The following is a 17,704-nucleotide window of genomic DNA, read 5'->3' as shown; positions in this document are numbered from 1 at the left end:
TCTCCTATACCATCACCAACCTTATCAGCTCGGGGGATCTCCCATCCACTGCCACCAACCTCATAGTTCCCACACCCCGCACTTCTCGTTTCTACCTCCTACCCAAGATCCACAAACCTGCCTGTCCAGGTAGACCTATTGTCTCAGCTTGCTCCTGCCCCACTGAACTCATTTCTGCATACCTTGACACTGTCTTATCCCCCCTTGTTCAATCTCTTCCCACCTATGTTCATGACACTTCTCACTCTTTGAATCTTTTCAATGATTTTAAGTTCCCTGGCCCCCACTGCCTTATTTTCACCATGGACATCCAGCCCCTATATACCTCCACCCCCCACCTGGATGGTCTCAAAGCTCTTCGCTTCTTTTTGGATTCCAAACCTAACCAATTCCCCTCTACCACCACTCTCCTCCGTCTAGCGGAATTATTCTTACTGTCATTAATTTCTCCTTTGGCCCCTCCCACTTCCTCCAAACCAAGGGTGTAGCCATGGGCACCCGCATGGGTCCCAGTTATGCCTGCCTTTTTGTTAGCTTTGTGGAACAGTCTATGTTCCAAGTCTATACGGGTATCCGTCCCCTTCTTTTCCTTCGCTACATCGACGACTGCATTGGCGCTGCCTCCTGCACGCATGCTGAGCTCGTCAACTTCATTAACTTTGCCTCCAACTTTCACCCTGCCCTCAAATTTACCTGGTCCATTTCCGACACCTCCCTCTCCTTTCTTGATCTTTCTGTCTCCATCTCTGGAGATGGCCTATCTACTGATATCTACTATAAGCCTACAGACTCTCACAGCTACCTGGACTATTCCTCTTTCCACTCTGTCTCTTGCAAAAAGGCTATCCCCTTCTCACAATTCCTCTGTCTCCGCCACATCTGCTCTCAGGATGAGGCTTTTCATTCCAGGACGAAGGAGATGTCTTCCTTTTTTAAACAAAGAGGCTTTCCTTCTTCCACCATCAACTCTGCTCTCAAACACTTCTCTCTCATTTCCAGCACATTTGCCCTCACCCCATCCGCCCGTCACCCCACTCAGGATAGGGTTCCCCTTGTCCTTACCTACCACCCCACCAGTCTCCAGGTCCAACGTATAATTCTCCGTAACTTCCGCCACCTCCAATGGGATCCCACTACCAAGCACATCTTTCCCTCCCCCCCACCCCGCTTCTGCTTTCTGCAGGGATCGCTCCCTTGTCCACTTGTCCCCCCCATCCCTCCCACCGATTTCCCTCCTGGCACTTATCCTTGTAAGCGAAACAAGTGCTACACCTGCCCTTACTCTTCCCTCCTCACCACCATTCAGAGCCTCAGACAGTCCTTCCATATGAGGCGACACTTCACCTGCGAGTCGGCTGGTGTGGTATACTGCATCTGGTGCTCCCGGTGTGGCCTTTTATATATTGGTAAGATCCGACGCAGACTGGGAGACTGTTTCGCTGAACAGAAAGCAGGATCTCCCAGTGGCCACACATTTTAATTCCACGTCCCATTCCCACTCTGATATGTCTATCCATGGCCTCCTCTACTGTCAAGATGAAGCCACACTCAGGTTGGAGGAACAACACCTTATATACCGGCTGGGTAACCTCCAACCTGATGGCATGAACATTGAATTCTCTAACTTCCATTAATGCCCCTCCTCCACTTCTTACCCCATCCCTGACATATTTAGTTGTTTTTTTCTCTCTCTCTCTGCCCATCACTCTGCCTGTTCTCCGTCTCCCTCTGGTGCTCCCCCCGTCTTTCTTTCTCCCGAGGCCTCTCGTCCCATGATCCTTTCCCTTCTCCAGCTCTGTATCACTTTCGCCAATCACCTTTCCAGCTCTTAGCTTCATCCCACCCCCTCCGGTCTTCTCCTATCATTTCGCATTCCTCCTCCCCCCACTACTTTCAAATCTCTTACTATCTCTCCTTTCGGTTAGTCCTGACGAAGGATCTTGGCCCAAAACGTCGACAGTGCTTCTCCTTATAGATGCTGCCTGGCTGGCTGTGTTCCACCAGCATTCTGTGTGTGTGTTGTTTGATTGGTAATATTTGTCCATGATTGATTACTATTAAACTGACAAAATTGTATGTCCTGCTGTCAAAGCTACTCTAACCACAATGAACAATTTGAATTAAGTACTTGCATACTAGCAGTTCATTTTAATTCTCCTTTCTTGGTCAAGTAGCTTTTCTCTAAAACAGCTTTTCATTACTGCATCCTTCAGGAAAGCAGATAGCAAGTCCTTGACTGGTCTGGCCAACAGTATTGAATAGGCCTTTTGTCCCTGGTGCCTGCTCTGCCATTCAGATGACTGGTGATGGGCCGCTGGTTGTATTGGATCAATCAAACTGAAAACCCAGACACTTGCACACTGGAACAGGATGCTGGCAATCCTTTTTCCCCCTTCATTGGTGCCGCCTCACTTGCTGAGTTCCTCCAGCATTTTGTGTGAGTCACTTGTATATTGGCACTTGTGAAGTACATCCCCCTTCCTGAGCAATAAAGGGGCATTTTAACTTTTAATCGTATTTAAAATTGTTTATCCAACTTTGTATTTTGGAGTCAAGATAGCATCACCTGATTATTGGGAGCCTATTATGAAATATTTTTAAACCAGGGCCTTGTAAGTATGACTGTGAGCAATCTTCAGTTTCTGACTCAGAAATAGCAATTGTTCGTTTTATTTAATTACTGCAACTTCCTTCCTCTAGTTAAAGGCAATCCCCAGGAGGAAAGGTTGTACTGCAATCCAGTCTAAATCTTGCACATTAGGACTTTTTAATGTATCTTTTGAGTGAGTTCTTTAATCCCACGTGCGTGTGCGTGTGTGTGACCTCAAAGCAAAGGATACGTTTGGCTGAGGCTTCCATTTATTCTGTGATAGAAATCACATTACCACCGTCTCCCTATTGCAGCTGGACGTTACCTATGAATTTAGTGTCGTAGATTCACAGAGACATCCAGTATAGAAACGGACTCTTCAGCCTACTGTGTATTAGCTGACCTTTGAACCCATCTATGTTAATCTTGCTTACATTCATCTGGTCCAACGATTTCTATGTCTTGGTAGTGTAAGTGCATGTCTAGGTGCTTCTGAATGTCCTGTTGTGATTATTTTTGCACTAATATCGTGTTTTGCACAATTTTTCTCTTCCCTGTTTCCCTGTATAATTTATATTGTGAATGTTGTCTGATCAGGTTGTCTGAATGGGTTGGAGATGTGTCTCCACCAAAGGAGGTGTAAGGCACTCTGTGCCTCCGCTGGCCTGCCGGTCACCCTTGGGCAAGGTGTAGTACCTCCTTACCCCCCACCTCCCCCCACCCCTGATCAGGGTCACGTGAAGCCAATGGAGGAGATGGAGAATGGTCTTATGAGCAGTCGGTGCATATCGCAAGTCCTGGTTATGTGACCACTGATGCCTGGCAGAAAATCTCTGAAGAGTATTGGTAATGGGTGGGGTCACCCGTCCAGACATTACCCAGAAGAAGGCGGTGGGAAACCACTTCTGTAGAAAATTTTGCCGAGAACAATCATGCTTCAGAGAAAGACCATGGTCGCCCATGCCACGTGACCCAGCACAGAATGTTGATATGTTGTCTGAACCTATGTTGTCAGTGATTTAGCTGCAGCAAGCTTTCCATCGTACTTATCCCTTAATGTGCCAATGCACGTTTTGACTCACCTGCCTCCAGCACTTCCTCAGGCACCGCATTCCAGATTCCAGCCACTCTCGCTGTGTAAAAGATTTCCCTCTCAGATCCCTTAAACCTTCCAGCTCTCTCCTCTTCTTAAAAAAAACTTTCTATTTTCCCCTCTGTATACCTTTATCACGACATCCCTCGCTTCCTCCGTTTTGGGTGACCTGTCCCAGAAATGATTCCAGGCTTCAGACCCTCTTTCAGAAGTGCCTGCTATCACTTGAGACTTCCATTCAGGCGAATTCTTTTCCTTGTTCCGCAGCTGTGGTTAGTCAGAAAATATTGCTCCCCACATACCACTTCTGTTCCATTTAACATTTGATGTAGTTGCCACACATACAAAGGATTATCACAATTGTAAATATCGACGTAGCTAACTATTATATAGATAAGTATAATTTAAAAATATTTGTATTGTGCACAAATATTTCTCATTCTTAGTGAGGATAAATGCTTACTTCTAGTTCTCTCTCTCTCTCTCTCTCACACACACACACACACACACACACACACACACACACACACACACACACACACACACACACACACACACACACACACACACACACACACACACACACACACACACACACACACACACACACACACACACACAATGCTGGAGGAACTCAGCAGGTCAGGCTGCATGGAAAAGAGTACAGTTGACCTATCAGGCGGAGACCTTTCATCAGGAATCTTCTGTACTCTTTTTCCGTAGATACTGCCTGGCCTGCTGAGTTCCTCCAGCATTGTTTGTTTGTTTGTGTGTGTGTGTTTTTTTTTGCTTGGATTTCCAGCATCTGCAGATTTTAGACGTACAAAAAGGCTGGATGAACTCAGCAGGTTGGGCAGCATCCGTTCAAAAGGAGCAGTCAATGTTTCTGGCTGAGACCCTTTGTCAGGTTGTCCTAATGAAGGGTCTCGGCCCAAAACATTGACTGCTCCTTTCAACGGATGCTGCCCGACCTGCTGAGTTCATCCAGCCTTTTTGTACGTCTTGATTTGACCACAGCAACTGCAGTGTACTTTGTTATCTGCAGATCTTCTCGTGTTTATGACTTGCTTCTAGCTGTAAAGCTTGTTTGCAGCTCCCTCCGCTGCTCAATAAATGCAATTACCGTGTACCTGCAGGAGCTTGGGTGACAAAGAAAAGTTGAAAAACAGCTGTAATTAGTGAAGGAATGATATTGGTGTTTTGATTATTTTTACTATGTTCCCTAAATTAAAATTCTGTAAAAATAAATGAAGGTTTGCTTTACAAGATGTCTGATTAATACATATTTTTGTTTATCAGGGCCTCACTGTTTTATTGTACCCATTCGAGATCATGCAGGCAATATGTATCCAGGAGTCACCGTCATTGACATGATGCACAAGGAAGGTGAGTGGGCTGAAGATAGTTTCTTCCTTTTTTTTTTGCAGCAGGTCTTGGCTCAATGCAATGACGATTAATTTTCTGTCAGCGGCCAATGGCTCTTTCTGAATTTTAAAATGCTAGAAATACTCAGCAGGTCAGGCAGCATCTGTAATGGAGAGAAACATAACTAGAGAATTATGACAGTTATTGATGAGAAAATTTAAAAACATTTTCCATTGTTCATTTTATCTGTCATAATCTAGTTATCCTGGTTCCCCTGGAGACACTAGAGCAGGGGTTCCCAACCTCTCCAATGCCATTGACCAATACCATTAGGCAAGGGGTCCACGGACCCAGCTTGGGAACCACTGGTCTAGAGACTGCAGATGCTGGAACCTGGAGCAGCAAGCAATTGGCTAGAGGAACTCAGGAGGTCAAACAGCATCCGCGAAAAAAATTGTCGATGATTCAGGTCAAAGCTTTTTGTTAACACTACTCCTGATGCCAGGTTTTGACCCAAAACATTGACAAATTCTTTCCTCTAGCACATTACTTCAGTATTCTTTCTTATACATTCCCTGAATTGTCTTACTGGCAGCAAACAAATCTATTAACTACTCTATTAATCACACTTTTTCTGGACAATGATCACCGCAATCAGTCGCCTTTCAGAGTTGTGCTTTTGAACTGCCTGTATGACCCGGCATTTTTGCGGTGTGAACTAAAGTCTCGGAGGTGCAATATGATCATGGTGTGGCGGATATGGGCCAAATTGAGGTGGCAGGCCCAGGCCCGAGTGCGAGGTGTGAACCAACGTTTGGCTGATTTAAGTGCTGGGCTAGAGTGCAAAGGTCAGGTATGGGCTGAATCCAGGTGGTGGGGGCCTGGGCCCGAGAGCAAGGAACGAATGGATGTAAGTGTCAGTCAGATTGAAAAGATCAGGGTATCAGGGCCAGAGGCAAAGGATGGGCTAGCTGGCTGCTCTGTGAGGTGTACTTTGTGCTGAAATGAGGCTCTGGCTTACAACTAATGAGCTTCTGGACCGGCTGCAGTGATGAACTGGCTTTGTGGTTGTGGACTCACTTTCATGAACTTTTGTCCTGAGTGTTATTTGTTTGTACGACTTGTTCTTTTTTTTGTGCACGTTGGGTGTTTGACAGTCTTTGTTTTTAATGGGTTCTATTGGGTTTTTCTTTATCCATTGCCCCTCCTTCTGTTAAGAATAGCTTAGATGGAATACTGGAGATAATTCCCTCAAAATGAGGTCTTGGGGCTTCTACAGCCACAGATCCGCTGAGATTGGAGAGCGTGTCATATCTATCAGAGGCATAAATCTAAAATGTAGAGAGTTAACTTGGAGTAATCATACAAGGGGTGATCGATAAGTTTGTGGCCTGAGGTAGAAGGAGAAGAGTTATACAGCTCTTGTTACATGCACATGCAGTTCAACTCTTTGAGTGATTATGCAGAAAGTTTGAAGTTAATAGCTCATCAGTTAATAATTCATTGGGGTGATTGATAAGTTCATGGCCCAAGGTAGAATGAGGTGAGTTATTAACTTCGAACTTTCTGCATAATCACTCAGAGTTGAACTGCATGTGCATGTAACAAGAGCTGTTTAACTCGTCTCCTTCTACCTTAGGTCACGAACCTATCAATCACCCCTGCTATGGACACTTTCTGGAGGTCCAAGATCCGTATACTCCACAACCACTGGACTAAGTGTGTAAATGTAGGAAGGGAGGATGATGAAAAATAAATGTGCTAGGTTTTCTAAAATTGACTCCTTCTACCTTAGGCCACGAACCTATCAATCACCCCTCGTATACTCCTCCATAGTGTAATGAACAAGATGCTGGAGAAACCCAGCAGATCAAGCAGCATCTGTGGAGGTGAATGGACAGTTGATATTTTGGATAAATGACTTCAGCCCAAAATGTCCACTGTCCATTTTGCGGATTTCCTGCAGCATCTTGTTTCTTGCTCTATATTCCAGCATCTGCAGATGCTTCATTCTTGCTGAAACTTTAGTCTGGGGTTCCCAACCTTTTTTATGTTGTGGACCATTAACAAAGTGGTCCCTGGATTCTGGGTTGGAAACCTCTGCTTTAACCCTTGATTTAATCTGTTTGCTAAGTTCACAACCCATTGTACAATTAATCAACTGTTCAGATTGCTAAATTACAAGAATTTTTTTTTCAATCTATTCTCTTCTCATGCTAGGTCTGAATGGAGTTGATAATGGAATTCTCAAATTTAACAATGTTAGAATTCCAAAAGAAAATCTCCTGGACCGGTTGGTATTTTCCTTATCTTTCCTTTCTCTCTGAGTGAATATTATTTGGTAGCAATGTTGTTCGATAGGAAAAGAATATCCTCTCACAAAACAAACTTCTTAAAGAGAAATTATAAGGTGGTTAATAAGTATGGTAGGATGGGGAGGAAGGTGCTCTTGGTGTAGACATTCAAATGCACCAATATTCTTGCATTAAAATAGCATAGCAATCTCATTAATGGCATTTTAAAAATATATATGCCCTCATTCACTCAAAGTCAGTATGTTATACAGAATGGGAACAGGCCTTTCGGCCCAACCGCACCCTGCTGACCTAGATGCCTATCTAAGCTAGGCCTATTTGGCTGCATTGGAATTGAATTGCCTTGGTTTATTATTGTTACAAGCACAAAAATATGATGGGATAAAAAAACTTGTGTGGCATCTGTGCATTGGATAAACAACAGCTCAGTGCAGAGTTACAGAAAAGTTCAGTGCTGGTAGACAAAACTGTTTCAAGGATACGATGAGATAGATCATGAAGTCATCTTATCGTCCTAGGGGACTGTTCAATAATTTTGTAATAGCGGGATAGAAGCTGACGTGAATATGGTGGTGTCTAGTCTAAGTCTTTCCATGTACCTCTCCATTTATGTTTTAACTGTCATGATTATACCTGTCTCTGCTGCCTCCCCCAGCAGCGTTGTTTATACTCTCCACCCTTGGTAATACTGCTCTGGTTTCCGTAGCAACACGTGAATTCCTGGTGTTGTGAAAGTCTCCTTTCAGGTTTGAAGTTGGAAAGTACAGCTTCAAAGGTTACACCCCAAACTAGCAGCCACACTAAAAGGGTCTACTGCTAAGAGAAATAGCACATGCTACTTTAACAGGAAAGAATGGGCATGTTGATATTTTAATATATTTTCACAGGACATGAAATCAGACCATTTGGCCCATTGCTGGTTCTCACAGTTGCCCCACTCCCTTTGTAATGTCCAATGTTAGATACGTGGGTTGTGCTTGAAGGAAAAATGTCTGCAGTTGCTTAGCACTTGAGTGCAAGGGTGCTTATTCGGTGCTTCAACAATCAAACTTGCATAAATTAGTAATAGCTCCATACTATTCTTGTCCAGTGTAAACTCCTGGAAGACCCTGTCTATCTTGCTCTCTCCCCCTCTCTCTCCCCCTCTCTCTCCCCCTCTCTCTCCCCCTCTCTCTCCCCCTCTCTCTCCCCCTCTCTCCCCCTCTCTCTCCCCCTCTCTCTCCCCCTCTCTCTCCCCCCCTCTCCCCCCCTCTCCCCCCCTCTCCCCCCCTCTCCCCCCCTCTCCCCCCCTCTCCCCCCCTCTCCCCCCCTCCCCCCCTCCCCCCCCCTCCCCCCCTCTCCCTCCCTCTCCCCCCCTCTCCCCCTCTCCCCCTCCCCCTCTCCCCCCTCTCCCCCCCTCTCCCCCCTCCCCCCCTCTCCCCCCTCTCCCCCCTCTCCCCCTCTCCCCCTCCCCCTCTCCCCCCTCTCCCCCCCTCTCCCCCCTCCCCCCCTCTCCCCCCTCTCCCCCCTCTCCCCCCCTCCCCCCTCCCCCCTCCCCCCTCTCTCCCCCCCCTCTCTCCCCCCCCTCTCTCCCCCCCCCTCGCTCTCTCTGTCATTAAGATATTGTCAAGAACCAAGTTCTCACCCGGCTGAAGATGTCCGCAGCAGCCCTCAGTTCCATCCCACAGGTCTTCTTAAGAGCATGAGCTCTTCTTGACTTGCGTATTTGTAACTGTAGGGACCTGTATATAAAATTGGTTGCAGAAAATTTTTCAAACAGTTAATGACTTTGGACTTCCCTTTCAGTTTTGGTGAGGCAATCACGGTTGATGTAATCTGAGATTGGGAGCCCTGGTGTGGGAAGAAGCTGTGACTTTGTGCTCCCCGTAGACTGTTAAACGGGTTCAATGATGACTACATAAGCAATGGAATATTGATGTTCAGTGGCACAGGGAGAAGGGATGTTGGGCAACCTTTGTCTGAATACTGAACGTGTAATTCCTGAACTCTTCCTGCAGATTTGGTTCAGTGTCTCAGGATGGAGTTTATCAGTCACCCATTAAAGACAGAAGTGCTCGGTTTAATGTGATGCTAGCTGCCCTGACACCAACAAGGATTGCCTTAATATTTCAAGCCCTGGGAGCCATGAAGGTAAGTGTGTTTCCTACCAAACACACCAGAAGAGAGGAACTATTAAGCACTGTGCCATGTCCCTTATCATTACCCATCCACACACTACAGTGTGCTGTCCCTACCTCCCACACTGTGGTGTGCTGTAACCCTCCCAGTTTACTGCTGGTTTGCCATGATCTCCCCCACCTTTCTGCATGTCAAGCCCATTCTGCTCCCCCCCCCCCAACATGCTCCTGGCAAGCTGTGTCCTTACCATAAAACATAGGAGCAGAATTAGGCCATTCAGCCCATCAAGTCTGCTCCTCCATTCCATCATGGGTGACCCCGGATCCCACCCAACCCTCTACACCTACCTTCTCGCCATGTCCTTTGATGCCCTGACTGATCAGTAAACGATCAACTTCCGCCTTAAGTATACCCACGGACATGGCCTCCACCACAGTCTGTGGCAGAGCATTCCACAGATTTGTGACTCTTCGGCTAAAAAAAAATTCCTCCTTACATCTGTTGTAAAAGGTCGGCCCTCAATTTTGAGGCTCTGCCTTCTAATTCTGATTACCCCCACCATAGGAAACATCCTCTCCACATCCACCCTGTCTAGTCTTACATTCTAGTCCTTTTGAAACAAATGCCAGCTTTACGTTTGCTTTCTGACCACTGACTCAACCTGTAAGTTAACCTTCGGGGAATCCTGCACAAGGACTCCCAAGTCCCCTTCCACCTCTGATTTTTGAATTTTCTTCACGTTCAGAAAAGAGTCTACACCTTTATTCCTTCTACCAAAGTACATGACCATACACTTCTTGACACTATTCCATCTGCCACTACTTTGCCCGTTCTCCTAGTCTAAGTCCATCTACCGACTCCCTTCTTCCTCAATACTACTTTTCCCGTCACCTATCTTTGTATTGTCTGCAAGCTTGGCTACAAAGCCATCAATTCCATCATTCAAACCATTGACATATAACCTGAAAAGTAGTGGTCCCAATACCGATCCTTGGAGAACACCACTAGAGCATCAGCCAACTAGAATAGACCCCTTTGACTCCCACACTTAGCCTCCTGAGAGTCAGCCAATCTTCTATCCATGCTATTACCTTTCCTGTAATACCATGGGCTCTTATCTTGTTAGGTAGTCTCATGTCAGTACCTTGTCAAAATCCTTCTGAAAATCCAGGTAAACACGAGGAAATCTGCAGATGCTGAAAATTCAAACAACAACACACACAAAATGCTGGTGGAACACAGCAGGCCAGGCAGCATCTATAAGGAGAAGCACTGTCGACGTTTCGGGCCGAGACCCTTCGTCAGGACTAACTGAAAGGAGAGATAGTAAGAGATTGGAAAGTAGTGGGGGGAGGGGGAAATGTGAAATGATAGGAGAAGACCAGTGGGGGTGGGATGAAGCTAAGAGCTGGAAAGGTGATTGGCGAAAGTGATACAGAGCTGGAGAAGGGAAAGGATCATGGGACGGGAGGCCTCAGGAGAAAGAAAGGGGGGGAGCACCAGAGGGAGATGGAGAACAGGCTAAATATGTCAGGGATGGGGTAAGAAGGGGAGGAGGGGCATTAACGGAAGTTAGAGAAGTCAATGTTCATGCCATCAGGTAGGAGGCTACCCAGCCGGTATATAAGGTGTTGTTCCTCCAACCTGAGTTTGGATTCATTTTGACAATAGAGGAGGCCATGGATAGACATATCAGAATGGGAATGGGATGTGGAATTAAAATGTGTGGCTACTGGGAGATCCTGCTTTTTCTGGCGGACCGAGCGTAGGTGTTCAGCGAAACGGTCTCCCAGTCTGCCTCGGGTCTCACCAATATATAAAAGGCCACACCGGGAGCACCGGACGCAGTATACCACACTAGCCGACTCACAGGTGAAGTGTCGCCTCATATGGAAGGACTGTCTGGGGCCCTGAATGGTGGTGAGGGAGGAAGTGTAAGGGCAGGTGTAGCACTTGTTCTGCTTACAAGGAACATCCACTGACTCTCCTTTGTCTATCCTGTCTGTTATTTCGTTAAAGAATTCCAACAGATTTGTCGGGCAATATTTCCCCTTAAGGAAACCATGCTGTCTTCAGCCTACTTTATCATGTGCCTCCAGATACTCTAAAACCTCATGCTTAATAATTGACTCCACCCCCTTATTCCACTGTAATACTGATACATCTGTCTTTATCTTCTCCCTCTCAAACTGCAGGGTGAATTCTTTCATATTATGATCACTTCCTCCTAAGGGCTCCTTTACCTTAAACTCCCTAACCAAATCTGGTTCAGACACAGCACCCAGTTCAGAATTGCCTTTCCCCGATGTGGTCAACCACGTGCAGCTCCAAAATGCCATTTCATAGGCATTCTACAAATTCCCTGTTTTGGTATCCAGCATCAACTTGATTTTCCCAATTTACCTACGTATGGAAATTCCCCATGATTATCATAACATTGGTATTTTTACATGCCTTTTATATCTGCCATTGTAATTTATAAATTGCATCCTGTCTACCGTTCGGAGGTCTCTGTACAACTCCCATCATATTCTTTATATGCTTGCAGTTTCTCAACTCTACTCCTAAGATTCTACATCTTATGGTCTTATGGCACTTTCAAAGGATTTGATTTCATTTCTTACCATCAGAGCCACCCCAATCCCTCAGCCTACCTGCCTGTCCTTTCAATACAGGTGTATCCTTGGATGTTAAGCTCCCAATTATGAACTTCTTTCAGGCAGGAATCAGAGATGGTCACGTCATAATCGCCAAACTAACTGCGCTACAAGATCATCTACCTTATTCCATATACTGCATGCATTCAAATTTAAAAACCTTCATTACTGTATTAATCACCTTTTGCGATTTTGCCCTCCCCATTACACTTCAACTCATCCCACGGACTGCAATTTTGCCCCATCTTCCTCACAGTCCCAATACACACTGCATTGACTTGTATACCAACTGCCCCACCCTCAGCCCTGTCCAATGTCCCTGCCAAATTAGTTTAAACGCACCCCCCTCCCCGTCAGCTGTCCATAAGGATATTCCCCCGTTGGGTTCAGGTGTAACCCATTCATTTTTCACAGGTCATACTTTCCCCAGAAGAGATCTTGAAGATACCCTGCCCCCTGCACAACTTCCTCAGCAAATCATTCATCTGTACTATCATCCTATTCCTCCCCTGCCTAGCACGTGGCACCGTGTGTAATCTAGAGATGACTACCTTGGAGGATCTATTCTGCAGCCTCTATCCTAACTCACTGTGCAATGACACTGGTGCCAATGTGCACCATGACTTCTGGCTGCTCACTCTCCCACTTGAGGATATTCTGCAGCTGCTCTGAGGCATCCTTGACCCTAGCACCTGGGAGGCATCACACCGCCGTGGTGTCCTTTTCACGGCCACAAAATCTCCTGTCCATCCTCCTAATTACTGAGTCTCCGATCACTGTTGCTCTGCTTGACTTGGCCCTTCCCTGCTGAGCCTTGGAGCCGGCCACAGTGTCACTGGCCCTTCCAGCAGTATCCAAAGGTACCCCCTTCTAACAGAACAGAGAGACTCCTTGTCTTACATAAATTAACCCTTGCTTTGCCCGCCAGAGTCCACCCATGTGGCCATTCCCTTGCTCAACTACTACTTTCCCTCCATACCAAGTGAATTAAAGTCGTCAGGGTGCGTTGAGCTGGAGTCTGTGCAAATGTTGTCCCAAGTGTTACTTAGTGTTATTTACCCCATGGTACCACCTGGCTGCTTTGTAGGACTAGGAACAGGACACTGCCGGGTGAGAGCTTGCCATTGCCTCTGGCAGCTCCACCATTTTAACATACAGTCTTTTGCTTCAGATGTTTCTAAAGAGGAAGCAAGGTTTTGCATTGCATTCACTGAGGCCTTAAACCTAACCTTCAGAAGCATGCAGAGGAAAAAGTGAGAACCCTTTGTAATCCCTGGTCAAATCCATTTAGATCGGGGGTCCCCGACCTGGGGTCTATGGACATCTCAGTTAATGGTAGGGGTCCATGGCATTGAAAAAAAGGGTTGGAAACCCCTGTTTTAGATGTAATTCATTTTTCTTAGTCTAACTCCAATGTGTTCTCTCTACATGCCTATCAACACAGACTTTAGATTCTTTTGCCATTCATCTGGGTTAATTTATGATAGCCAATTAACCCACCAGCCCTCCCTTGGGATGTGGGTGGAGGAAATTTGATCCATTCATTCCTGGAGAGGACTTGCAAACTCCACATTTGAATTGAACCCAGGTCAATGGAGCATTAACAGGGTGCTGCCTATTTAGTGTTAGACTAGTTTATTTGCAATATAACTGAAATAACATAACTGACAGGAGGTTCCATCCATCAGAAAAGATTGAACAGGATGGACATTTTTTTTTAGTAAAGAAAACGTATTTAGTCTTTTCAGTTAGGAAAGATGTTTTAATATCGCATTCCTTCTTCACTCTTCTGGAGAAGACTGAAGCAGAGGCTGTGACCATAAATAGGGAATTTGGGAGAACCCTCATTACTGCAGAGTAGTAATATGATCATGGAGCTCATTCTTCTAGGTAACGGGTGCGTTTAAAGAGCACCTGGGAAGAATTGGAGATAGAAGATTAAAACTTTGTGTTGAGAAAGTTAGAAGTGATAATGTTGGAGAAGGCTCATACTCATTTGGCTCAGACGCCGTTTACTTATCTTTTCCAACATCAGGCTTTTTTACTTTGCAATAGAGTTTAATGGCCCACTTGATTTGATTCATTTGCCCAGAATAGATTAGGTTTGTTTGGAGAGCTTACAAAACATTAGCTTCAGCTGATTGTATGCCCATTTTCTGGCAATGGAAATACGAACTTTTGGAGCCATTTGCTATTCCTCTTTGGTACGATTGCCCAAAGCAAATTGTTACTCCCGAGCCTAGTCTGTATTGTTCAATTTGTCTGTTTCTCTGAAACCATCAAGGCATAGGAGCTCATCACGGAAATCAACATCCAGTGGTATTTTTAGTTAACGTAATGGGCACGTTTAATTGCCATAACCATCCACAAGAGGGCAGTCCTTCCTTTATACTTCCCCTGAACATAGGCTGGTTGGAGCAGGTTTCTACCTTTTGACCGATTTGGCATGGGTGACCCTACCTAGAGCCAAAGCATAAAGCCCTGACTCCAGCCAACATGGCTCTCCTGGTCATTGATCTGATCAGAAAAGCCTGATTGAATTCCCCAACTACGATTCCAAACATTTGATCGCAAACCTTTGATATAAAAGGAAAATGCTGGTCAGAGCATTGTAATAAAAGAAACAGGGTTAATGTTTCATGTTGAAGACACTTCATAGAACTCGGAAGAGGAGAGAAGAAGCATGTAAAGGTGGTGGAGACTGATATTACAGCGCTGTGCAGAAGCCTTAGACACACATATATAGCTAGGGTGCCTCATACTTCTGCACAGTACTCTATCAACTAAATGCTTACCAGTATTAACTACGCAGATATTGCTCTTTCAAGGGCAAATAAAGAGAGGATGGAGATGGTTGTCTTTCCACCATGTGCTTCAAATCAAATCAAAATTTACCCATGCAGAGGAAATGATGTAAAAACAACAGCTTACAGCATTGTGCAAAGGTCTCGGGCACTATATATATATAAAAAATCAGGGTGACCCTTGGGATAAACTGTAAACAAAGTTATCTGGCCACTCTGAATGGGAACAATTGAAATGAAGGCAGAAAAGTATGAACAAAATCAGTTGCAAGTTACCGAGCGGTAGGATATGCCAGGCAGATCGGGATGGGAATGTCTTTCACTTCCCAAATAAATAAAAGAAAAGGGAGTAAATAAAAACAGATAGGTGGACTGCGTGAATCAAGCTACCTGAAGCTGTAGAACTCAATACTGAGTCCAGAAGGCTTCATGGTGCCCAGACAGAAGAAGAGTCTGTTACTAAAGTTTGCATTGGTCTTCAGTGTAACGGTGCAGAAAGCCACAGACTGATGGGTCAAAGTGGGATTGGGATAAGGAATTAAAGTGGCCAGTCGTGGAAAACTCAGGGTCTCCCCTGTGGACTAAATCTGCAGAGTGCTCAATCACCCGATGTGCATTTGGTTTCTCCAGTGCAGAGGAGACCACATTAGATTAAGTGAATTGTTGCTGCAGCTGGAAGGAACGTTTGTGTCCCTGGGATGGTGGGAAGGGAAGAGCTGAAAGGACAAGTGTTGCATTGCTTGCAAATGCAAGAAAAAGTGCTATAAGTTTGGGGGAAGAGGGGGTTATTAGTGGGAACACATGAGTAGACCTAGGAATCTTGAATAGACAGGTCCCTGCAAAATGCTGCAAGGGAAGGAGGGAGGGGCATATCTCTGGGGGTGGAATCTCTTTGAAGGTGGTGGTAATCGCAGAGAATATGATCTGCTGAATGACAAGGCTGGTGGCGTGGGAGCGATGATCAAGAGAACTCTAACTTTGTTTTGTCCCACAGGAGAGGGGGTGAGAGCAAAGGCACAGGGAGTGGATGGAATGAGGTCAAGGGCTTTGCTAACAATGATAGATGGCATATCATGGTTCAGAAAGAAAGAAGGCATTTTAGAGCGGGGTTCCCAACCTTTTTTATGCCTTGGACCACTGCCGTTAACCAAGAGATCTGTGCACCCAGGTTGGGAAGACCTGTTTCAGAGACACTTACTTAGAAAGTCTCAAAAGGAAGCAAAGCAGAGCCCTTGGCACTGGGAGAATGGAATTTGCCCTTCTAGGAGGCAAGGTGGGATGAAAGGTACTCAGCTGTCAGTCGGTAAGCTTGTATTGAAAAGTGATAATTAGCCCATCTGCTAAGAGACTCAGAAAAGAGAGGATGGGGGAAGAGACTGACCATGTGAAGTTGAGAGCTGGGGAGAAATCAGCAGGAAAGGTGATGAAATTGCTGAGTTCTATGTGCATAAAGGAAGCAGCACAAAGTCAGTCATTGATGTACCAGAAAAGAAGTTGTCCTTTTTTAAAAAATAAAATAAACCTTATTCGCAGTAAAAATTATTTATGTCAAATACTACAATTGAGGGGCTTCCTCCCCCACCCCCTTGTCAGTATTTGAGATTGGGAGTCACATTTCACTCTGAGCAGATGAACATTGTTTGTCCCTGCTCTTCTGAGCAGATGCAGGGAATTGTCCATTCTAGTTGATCCTTTGCCAAAATTAACTCTGTGACTCACTGGTCTGGTTCTGTCTGACACCCCCTCCCTTTCCTCAACCTTCTCCCATGCATGTGTGGGTGGGTACTTCCACGGTAAAATCGGCCATCAGCTAAATATCATACTGCAGGGGTACAAATTGGTTGCCAAGCAGACCTATCCAAATCGTTCACATTCTGAAGTGTTTGACCACAGTTAAGTCATGGGAAGCTCACTGGCGTGTATGTCTGCTTGAGCCCATAACTTGAGTTTCAGACTTCCATGGAGGAATGTTTCCTTGGATGGGTGAGGTGCTCCAGAGCGGTTTATTTCTGTGATCAACAGACTCTCCTGGAATAGTTCAGTCTAAAAAAAACTTAGCAACTCAATTCTTTTTACAGTGAGTAGAGTTACAGTCATCCAATCCTGCAGCCCATCTCTTCCTTGCTGATCTATTTGGCTATCTACAGTACTCCCATTAATCTCACCAGGTCCATATGCCTGTAGCCTCGGCCTATTCCTTTGCCTGTCTAAGTTCCCTTTAAACAAATTAATTGTTTCTAATCCACCTTCTCTGGCAGCACATTCTAGATTTCTACCAGAAAAAAATAATACGTAGATTCCTTTTAAACCCTTCCCCTTTGCTTCAAATCTATCCGCTTTCTAAATAGCAATTGAACCTATGCACACTACCTCACTACTTTTTTAATTTGGTTATTCTTTGTGCTACTTAATTAATCAATTTAATAGACATATATGTACTTACTGTAATTCAGTTTATTTCTCTGTATTTATTTATCACATATTATATTGTACTGTTGCCATAAAGTTAACAAATTTCATGACATATGCTGGTGATATTGAATCTGATTCTGATTATTTCTCATTTTAAACTGTAATGCGCAGGCTTATTCTGCTTAATCTCACCTCACTGGATAAAACCCTGATGTAGTAAGCCCTCATCACACTCTCTGCATAACGGTAACTGCTCTGCCAAGACTGCTGGAAGGTGTAGAGTGTTGTCACTGCAGCCAGTCCACCATGCAAACCAGCCTCTGCTCTATGGACTCTGTCTACACATCTTG

General features: G+C 45.2%; 1 protein-coding gene across 7 annotated transcripts in view; it reads left to right on the top strand.

Annotated features, from left to right (window-relative positions):
* Positions 1–17,704, top strand: part of acoxl (acyl-CoA oxidase-like) — a 358,948-nt gene that overhangs the window by 27,392 nt on the left and 313,852 nt on the right. For all 7 annotated transcript variants that reach the window (XM_059982889.1, XM_059982890.1, XM_059982887.1 and 4 more), the window contains exons 7-9: positions 4,983–5,069; positions 7,269–7,341; positions 9,361–9,493. In XM_059982889.1, coding sequence (XP_059838872.1) covers positions 4,983–5,069; positions 7,269–7,341; positions 9,361–9,493 — 293 coding nt within the window. The remainder of the gene's footprint in view (positions 1–4,982; positions 5,070–7,268; positions 7,342–9,360; positions 9,494–17,704) is intronic.

Source organism: Hypanus sabinus, chromosome 10, assembly GCF_030144855.1.
Source record: "Hypanus sabinus isolate sHypSab1 chromosome 10, sHypSab1.hap1, whole genome shotgun sequence".
Lineage (NCBI taxonomy): Eukaryota > Metazoa > Chordata > Chondrichthyes > Myliobatiformes > Dasyatidae > Hypanus > Hypanus sabinus.
The sequence above is the reverse complement of the archived record's forward strand: the minus strand, read 5'-3'. Positions and strand labels throughout refer to the sequence as shown.